General features: G+C 41.2%; 1 protein-coding gene across 1 annotated transcript in view; it reads left to right on the top strand.

The window, feature by feature from the left end:
• The window catches only part of LOC119594700 (maltase-glucoamylase, intestinal-like), a 24,325-nt gene extending 16,241 nt beyond the window's left edge, over positions 1-8,084 (top strand). Inside the window, exons 13-20 of the mRNA XM_037943761.1 lie at positions 234-341; positions 1,049-1,185; positions 1,593-1,716; positions 3,307-3,436; positions 4,839-5,000; positions 6,086-6,237; positions 6,572-6,704; positions 7,349-8,084. Of these exons, the coding sequence (XP_037799689.1) occupies positions 234-341; positions 1,049-1,185; positions 1,593-1,716; positions 3,307-3,436; positions 4,839-5,000; positions 6,086-6,237; positions 6,572-6,704; positions 7,349-7,561 (1,159 nt within the window). The 3' untranslated portion in view covers positions 7,562-8,084. The remainder of the gene's footprint in view (positions 1-233; positions 342-1,048; positions 1,186-1,592; positions 1,717-3,306; positions 3,437-4,838; positions 5,001-6,085; positions 6,238-6,571; positions 6,705-7,348) is intronic.
• Positions 8,085-9,831: the final 1,747 nt, after the last annotated feature.

Here is a 9,831-nt window from a genome sequence, read left to right on the forward strand (position 1 = left end):
AACAATAATAATGTTAATGATAATAATAATAATAATAATAATAATAATAATAATAATAATGATAATAATAACAATAATGATAATGATAATAATAATAATAATAATAATAATAAATAATAATAATAAATAAATAATAATAACAATAATCATAACAACAATACCTATAATGATAATAAGCCAAACTAACTCAAGCTAACTAACAAACAAACTAACATTTTGCTCGTCCTCCCAAGTGATCACACCATCTGCATGTCCGGCAGCCAGACAAACGGCAACCGGACTTTCCTTCACTATGACGTCCACTCTCTCTATGGCTGGTCGGAGACGGTCGCGACGTATAAGTAAGAGCTAAAATCTTTTTATTATTTTTCATTTTTTTTTGTGTGTGTTTTTTTTGTGATATTTTTTTCTTTTCTTGGGGGGGGGGGGGGTAATGTCGAGGACTCCTTTTTTTTTTTTTTTTTTTTTTGGCAAAGTAAGTGATGTTTGGTATATGCTGTGTGTGTTTGTCGATTGACGAAGGGAAGTTGTGGGATCATGTAAAGGATTTGGAATATGATATATATATATATTTATTTTTTGTCTGTTATTTTATTTTCCTTTTTTTTCTTCCTCTTCACCCCTTCTTCCTTTGCTTCTTTCTGTACTGCTTTGCTTATCCCTATCCTCCTGCTGCTCGTCTAACCCAACCTTTCCCTTTTCCCATTCAATTTTTCAATCCATTTGTTCTCTTACCTTCCTCCTCCTCTACTCTTCTTCCTCCTTCTTCTTCTTCTCCTTCTCTCATCCTCCTCTTCCTTCTCTTTCTCCTACTTTTCCTTTTCCTCCGCTTCCTTCTCCTCTTCCTCCTCTTCCTTCCCATCCTCCTTCTCCTTCTCCTCTTCCTCCTCCTTTTCCTCCTTCTTCATCTTTCTTCTCCCTTCTCTCATTCTCTCCCTTCTCTTCCTCCTCCTCCTTGTCCTTCTCAATCTTCACCACCACCATCACTTCCTCCTCCTCCTCCTCCTCCCTTTCCATGCTCTTTCTGCCTCCCCCCCCCCCTCATCAGGGGTCTGCAGCAAATCTTCCCTGGCAAGAGGCAAGTGGTTCTCTCCCGGTCCACATTTCCCGGTTCCGGCCAGTACGCGATTCACTGGCTGGGCGACAACTCTGCGTCTTGGAGTCATATGCACATGTCGATCATAGGTAAGTTGGGGACATGATTGATTGGGAGGAGTTGTGTTGTGCGTGTGTGGGTTGGGGTGGGGGGGGGTGTATGGGGGGGAGTGTGTATGTGTGTGTGTGTGCCAGTTTGTGTGTGTGTGTGTGTGTGTGTGTGTGTGTGTGTGTGTGTGTGTGTGTGTGTGTGTGTGTGTGTGTGTGTGTGTGTGTGGTATGTGTGTGTGCGCACGAGCGTGCGTGCATGTGCGAGCTCGCATTTAGACCCACACATGCAAAGAAATACGAGAACATAACATACTGAGAACACCAAACAAAAGACTAACGCCATTGCACGCATACGCAAATACATGTACGTATACATCACATACCAATAACACATATCTATACATATCAATCACAAAGGACGCCCATCTTTCCCTCCTCCTCCTCAGGCATGCTCGAATTCAACCTCTTCGGCGTGCCAATGGTGGGCGCAGATATCTGTGGCTTCTTCGGCGAGCCAGACATGGAGCTGTGCGCGAGGTGGATGCAGCTGGGAGCCTTCTACCCCTTCAGGTGGGGAGGCGCGGTCGGGGCGGTCGGGGCGGGCGGGGCGGGCGGGGCGGGCGGCTGGCCTGCTTTCGTTTCTGCGTTTGTGTCTTTTTTGGGATGGGTGTTATTGTTGTGTTTTGTTTTGTTTTGTTGTATTTTTTGTATTTTGTATTGTTGTATTTTGTTTTGTTGTATTTTGTATTGTATTTTTTTGTTTTGTTGTATTTTGTATTGCTGTATTTTTTGTTTTATTGTATTTTGTTTTGTTAATCTTACTGTTGGATTGTTTTTTTTTTATTTTATTGCTGTTTTTATTTTGTCACATTTTGAATTTTGTTTTGTTGTTTTTTTTTTCCTTAAATTTTTTGTATCTTTTGATAAGACGTTTCAAGGAATTTACGGTTATTTTGTGTGTGTTTTTGTTTGTTTGTGTTTTATCCTTTTAGGCACGGGAAGATTGTCTGTGTGTTTTTAAAATATTTATGCGTTTTTCTTTTTTGTCTTTTATTTATCCTTTGGCTAAAAGCATATTCTGGTATTCTCATTTTTATAGGTTAAAAAAAAAATTATGATATTTTCTTGGCATTTTTATCTTCATTTTGTCTGTGTTATCCCTCTAGGTAAGTAAGAATTTTTATTTATTTGTTTATTTATTTATTTATTTATTTATTTATCTATTTATTATTATTATTATCATTTATTTATTTATTTATTTATCTATTTATTTTTTGTTCGTTCTTTTAAGCAAGGAAAAATCTTCGGTTTCGGGTTTTTCATTATTTATCTTCTAATTGTCTATGTCATTTCTCTGATTATTATTATTATTCAACTTCCCCTTTAGTTTTCTCTCACTCCCCCTTATATTCCCCCTTATCTTCACCCACTTATTATTATTTTCATCTTCCCTAATCCTCCTATTCCGCCCCCCCCCGTCAATTCTCTTTCCCCAATCTTTCTTTCAGGTCTATCCTCACGTTCCCTTTTTCCATTCCTCATATTTACCCTCATACTCTCCTCATTCCCTCATACTTATTCTCGCTTCTCTTGTATTTACCTTCACAGACCCCTCATCGTACTCATACTTATACTTACTCCTCATATTCTCCCTCACATTCTCCTTATTTCCCCTCACCTTTGCGTCCCCCCCCCCTAATCCAACTCATACTTGCCTGTTCTCCTCACTCTTATCCTCACATTCCCCTCACTCTTGGATTCTCTTCACATTCCCTACATATTTCCCCTCACTCTCATATTCCCCTCATCCCTCCCTCACTCCCCTCAATTTTCCCTCACATTCCCCTCATCCTACTCATACTTAGCCTCATACCTCTCATATTCACCTTCGCATTCCCCTCATTCCACCCATCCTCATCTACACTCTCCTCATAATTACCCTCACTTTCATATTCCCCTTCACATTCCCCCTATCCTTATCTATACTCCCCTCATACTTACCCTCACTCTCATATTCCGCTTCACATTCCCCTCGCTCCTTCCTACCTACTTTTACTCCCCTCACATTCCTCATTACCCTCCCCTCAATTTCCCCATTACCCTCACCCTCCCCTCACTTTCCCCATTACCCTCACCCTCCCCTCAATTTCCCCTCACCAGCCGCAACCACAACACCATCGACACCGCTGACCAGGACCCAGCTGTTTGGCCGGAAGTCGCCGAGATATCACGGGAGGTCTTGCTGCTCCGGTATCAGTATCTGCCTTATCTCTACGCCCTATTCCATCGGGTGAGTGCGGGGGGGGGGGTATGGGTTATGTGTTTGGATCTTTATTGTGATGATTTATATGGGTGTGTTTTAGGTGTTGCTTTTATTATTGTTTTTTTTTATTATTTATTATTATTATTATTATTATTATTATTATTATTATTATTATTATTATTATTATTATTATTGTTATTGTTATTATTATTATTATTATTATTATCATAATTATTACTATCATTATTATTTTTTGTTCTTGTTGTAATTACTACTATTATTATTATCATAACATTTATTATTATCATTACTATTATCATTACTGTTACTATTTATTTTGATTATATCATTATTATTCGATCATTGGAAATCCTTAATTCACTTACTTATTATTTCAATTCGTTTATATATTCATTTGTTATTAGGGAGGGTTTACGCTAGGTTCTTTTAACGTTAGTATTGCCTGTTTTTCATCTGTTACTCACCGTTTTCTTGGATGTCTGAGTTGCTATTATCTTTTATTCAGCATAATCATCCATACGCAACGAGTTATTGTACATCCAGCGGACATCTGTATAATTGACCCAGGCTAGGTCTCTCTTCAGAACAAAAGAATGATTTAGCTTTTCAGCCTTTACACGTTTTTCGCTGTCACCTCTTAAGGCTCATCTCCACGATGTTAATTTAATAAAGGGCTTCCAAGGAAAATCCTGGCTGGATGCTTGTGTGACTTCCTGGCTCACAAATAACTTAAATGCACCTTGATCTTACTGTTCGGATCATATATTCTAATCCAGTACCAATGTCTTTAAATCAGTGTAAATACATATTTAGTTCTCCTTCCTTTTATTGAACAAGGAAAACAAATTTTGTTTCAACCAGTCAGTGCTGTTAGCTAAGTTTGTTGTTTTCTGCATTTAGTCAAGTGGGTGTAAGGTTGGTACTGAAATTAAGATACTGCAGTCTTCAAATTGTCATTAGAATTTATAATCATAAGCACTCAACAACGTAATGTTAGGGTTACAATCTGTATCATTTTTTCATTGTTCCATGTATTAAGACGTACCTCACTCAAACATAAATGCAAGATTAGTCAGTGAACAATACTAAATGTAAGGCACATATTATATACATACTGCAACGCACACAAGAACGGATTATATAATATTCATTACGAATGGAAATGAACCATTACTATAATTTGGGCGATATCATTCTAAACATCATTACCAACAACGCCTTTAGTAATGCCAATATGTACAAATACCCAACCATAAATATTTTTTTCTGCATGGCCATCTCCAGGTACCATCGTCAGTACCACAATCAAACCACGCTACTACCAAACATCACAACCAACCATGAGAATCACCACCAAACATTATCACTAACCACAAAGACCACTTATTGTATGAGACATCACCCTCAGACACACATGCACGGTGAATCAGTGGTACGACCTGTGTTCTCGCTGAGCCCGAACGACCTAACTGCCCTCGACGTGGATGACCAATTCCTGTGGGGAGACGGCATCATGGTGGCCCCCGTCATTACCCAGGGAGCCACGGGGAGGGAGGTTTTCTTCCCGGAGGTGGGTGGTTGTACGGGATTGTTGCGTGGTATGGTAGGTTGGTGCTTGGTATGGTTGTATGATATGACGTGCGAAATTGCATGGTTCGCCGTAGACAGGATTGTTTGGTATAGGGACGGTCACACTAGTCTATTCTGTCCAGGGATCCCTTTACGGAGTGGGATACTTCTCCAGCTGTGAAAGGAAGTGAGACGATAAAAACCCTGCCTAGGGCGGAACCGAGCGAGATCAACATTGATGGCTTTTCGCCCTAGCTGGAGAAAGATGGTGCCATACAAAAACTTTAGTATAATTAATAGGAACCTTATCAATGGTTGTCTAAACCATTATTATATAATGATGCCTCATTAAAAAAAACAAATTATCCAGACAAACGCTCTTTTGATTGTGGAATACAAAACACACCTCTCCAAAAGCGAAGACAATGAAGCTCACTTCAGATATAATTTACGACTTGCTGGACAGAGCGAGAGGCAGAGAACATTTATGGAATGCAATCTACAAATATCATGATTGTTGAAAGATGAAAATAACATAAATGAATGAAATCAACGACGGACGCCGTGCATAGTGTGACCAATCCCGCTCTGTAGCTGCCAGGCACTCGGCGCTTCTGTCAGGGCACTCCTGGACAGAGAAGACTAGTGTGACCGTTACATTAGATATGCATGGTTCTTTGGTTTGCTTGTGTGGTATAGTATGGCTTACTGTGGTTGTGGTTGTATGGTATATGGTCTTTGGTTTGGTGTGATTGAATGGTGCTATGTGTTTTTGTGGTATGGTTATACGTGAGATGTAATGGGATAATAATGATAATGATACTACTGCTACTACTGCTACTACTACTGTTGTTGCTGCTGCTACTAGTACTACTACTACTACTTCCGCTACTACTACTACTACAACTAACTGGTATTATCATTGTTATTATTACTATTTTTACCGCCACTATCATCACTTTAATCCTCATAACTAAAAAAAAAGAAAGGCAACAATAACCCCAACAGCAATGCAACTCATAAAACAAACATACACCATCGCAGTTGACCACCATCCCCTCCCCCTCTCCCCCCACACACTACCAGGGCGAATGGTACGACCTGCTGACGGGCGTGCGAGAGGCCTCAGGAGCCGCTCACTCCAAGTACGTGGAGGCGCCGTTGGAGAGGATTCCCGTGTATGCGAGAGGGGGCGTGGCGCTCCCTTATCAGGTCCCTGGACTTAATACAGTGCAGAGGTAAGAGGGAGTGACAAGAGTGAGAGAAGGAGGCGGATCTATCTATCTACCTATTTGTCTCTCTATCTATCTGCATATATGCTAGTCTCTCCAGCTATAAAACTATTTGTGTCTTTTTGTCTTTCTATCCATCTTTTTGTATCTCTCTATCTATATATCTGTTTGTCTATCTGTCTATTTGTCTCTCTCTTTGTCTATCTATCTATCTATCTATCTATATATACACACATATATATGCTTTAAAAGGCAAACTATTTAGCACCTGATCGCCAAATCATTTCCCCTTTTTCTATTGTAAAACTCTTTTTTTTCCCGTTCTCCCCCTCCCCCCCAGTCGGAAGAACCCGTTGGGCATAACCCTCCCCCTGAACGCGAGCGGCGGTGCGAGCGGCGAGGTCTTCTGGGATGACGGCGACGGCGAGCACGCAATGGGCGAAGCCTTCTTGGCTACGGTCGTCTTCGCGGAGGTTGGTTGATGAATGGTTGTGGTGGATGGGTGTGGCGGATGGTTGTGGTGAGTGGGTGTGGCGGATGGTTGTGGTGAGTGGTTGTGGCGAATCGTTGTGGTGGATGGTTGTGGTGGATGGTTGTGGTGAGTGGGTGTGGCGGATGGTTGTGGTGAGTGGTTGTGGTGAATTGTTGTGGTAGTGAGGATGGTTAATGTTGCTGTGGTGGTTATGATGATGGTAATTGTGGTTGTGATGACAATGATGATTAAGTTTAGTTACAAGTATTATAATTATTGTAATGATTACGGTTACAATGGCTATAATCATGTTTAGATGGTTAAATGATAATAATAATGATGATGTCGTAATATAGATATAGTTGGTTTATGACTGTTGAATGGGTATGATGACGATGAGGAAAAAAAAATAACAACAGCAACTGTATCAGATTAATATTATTAAGAATGATTACAAGAACAGTAATAAAGTTAACAATAATGATACTATTGCCACCATCCACTAGCTCCAACAAGTAAACAAAAATAGCAATAGCAGTAATAATATCTGCCGCGTTATTAGTAATAGTCCCACGACTTAGCAAGATGATAACGTCAGTGACAGTAACCCTCTAACGACCACTAACACCTTCCCCCCTCCCGCAGGACGCCCTCACCATGACAGTGACTCACAGCCCGGACCCCGTCCAGGGACTCAAGCTTGAGACCCTCCAGTTCTTCGGGTATCCTTCGAACCCTGCAGGAGTCCAGGTTAATGGCGTCGACCTACCTGCCTCCGAATGGGCCTTTAATGGCGATGTCCTCTCGGTTTTCCTCTCCGTGCCTTTGGGGGAGGACCTGGCGGTGACGCTGACGTGAAATTTGGTTGAGGGTACGGTTGAGAGGGGGGGGGGAGTGGAGGGGAGGTGGGAGATATGAAGGGATTAGGAGGGAGTGAAGGGATGGCGGGGATATGTAAGTTAATATAAGGGGAATGTGAAGGATTGGGAGGATGGTAAGGGATGGAGAGAAGATGTGAAGGGATGGGCGGAGGATGTGAAGGAGAGGAGAAAATAAATTGTATAGGTGATAGGGAAGAAATGAAGTACAAAGAAAGGACATAAAGAAGAAAACGAAATACCGAGGGTTTAATGAAAAAAGGAAGGAGGCAAGGAGGAAATTTTGGTGCAGGAAACCTGATGAAAAAAAAATGTATAGAGGAAATGAGGGGAAAAGGTCTTGCTGTGTTGATTTCTTGTGTATTTTGCGGTTATGCATCTTAATAATGTATTTTTCTTCTCTTCCATTGTTTGTGTTGAAAACGTAAGACAAAGATTAAGCCAAATTAACAAGACAAGAGTTTATGATAATCAACTAATCGGAAAATAAAACATAATGTATACCCCATTTCTGTTTCCTCACTTCAGAGCAATGAACATTTTAGTAACAACGTCCTTTTGCTGAATCTATCTATCCATCTATCTGTGTATCTACCCATCTATCTACCTACCTACCTATCTATCTATCTATCTCTATACACATACAGCAGCTATCTTATTTTTTCTCTATTGTACATTTTGTGTACCCTGTTTTCTCTTTGTTTCTCCTCTCTTCTGCCCTTTTCCATAAACACATCTTATCCTTTATTAGCTCTTCTCTTTGCTTTTCCACCATTTTTTTCTGTCTCGCGTTTAATTTTTATCTTGTTTTTCTCTTCTCTTTTTTTCAATTCTTGCCTTTTCTCCTTTATTCACTCTTACTTCTTACTTGTTCTCTCTTCCTTTTCTCCTTTTATCTTCACCCTCGTTTTTTTTTCTCTTCTGTTTTATTCCGTTATCGCATCTTCTAAACCCTCTTTACTAACTTTTTTCTTCCTTTTTTGTCGTTTTTTTCACTATTATGTGTTTGGTCGCATTTTTCGTCATTACAGCTTTCATATGACGTCATTACAGCTTTCATATGAAAATAAGTTCATGTTCGGTGTTTGTTTACATATTAAAGTTACTCATGCATAATTATGTATTTTTTCACAAGGATTATTTTTCCGTTTTTAGGTTGGGAAGATAAAAAAAAAGTTGTTTTATGTTTCTTTATAATTTATTGCCACAACATAACAGTATAAACATGTTGATACACGGAATTAGATATGTAAATGACATACACTCTCTATAACTCTTAACCTTTCTTGACAAGCCTTTTTCCTTACTCCTTCCTAGATATATGGTCACTCCTGCTAGTTATATGCATGTCTCGAATCAGTGAATCAGTGAATCTGTAACTGCAATTTTATTTAATGTCTTTCTCTATATATGATTCGGAATTCAGATTCAATGATGAAGGACTAGGTTCAATAAATGCGCCGGACTTTTGGAAGTGATTACATTCACATATGATTACCTTCTTTATCATCACCACCATCATCGGAATATTAATAATCAGTATCACCTATTTGCTCCCAACGCTTTCACCTTCCCTCCTTCCTTTCTACTCCTCTCATTTTCCCTCCTTTTCTCTTTCCTCTCTACTGGCCTCATTTTCCCTCCCTCCCTCCTTCCTCTCTACTCTCTCACTTCCCCTCCCTTCTTCCCTGTCCTTTCCTTTTACCCTCCTATTCTCCCATTCTCCCTGTCATCATCACATCGCCTCTTCCTTCCCTCCTTCCTCCCCCCCCCCCTCCCCAATCCCCTCTAACACCCCTACCTGAGACACCTTAAGCAAGAACTCCTCCTCGCCATAGTAATGAGGAAGGTTCCCCACCCCATCCCTTATTCCCCTCTCCATCCCCCACTTCAGTTCCCCAACCCCTCAAGGCCAGCGTGGTTCCCCAACGGACGAGTCTTCCCCTCCACCCCCCTCCCCGCTCCCTCCAAGGACGAGGCTCTCCCACCCCCCCACTCCCTCACACCATCTTTCTCCAGCAACTCCCTTACAGGCGTCCCCTCTACCCCATTTCCCTAATCCCCCTCCCCCCAAACCCCCATCCCCAACAACCGCTCCCTCCATCCCATCTCCCGACCTCCCTCCCCCCTCATTTTACTCCACCAACCCCCATACACCTCCCCCCCCCCACTTCCATCCCATCGCCATCACATCTCCCTGACCCCCAGTGCCCCCCCACCCTCTCTCTCCTCCCCCCACCCAACCCCAGC

Source organism: Penaeus monodon, chromosome 3, assembly GCF_015228065.2.
Source record: "Penaeus monodon isolate SGIC_2016 chromosome 3, NSTDA_Pmon_1, whole genome shotgun sequence".
NCBI lineage: Eukaryota > Metazoa > Arthropoda > Malacostraca > Decapoda > Penaeidae > Penaeus > Penaeus monodon.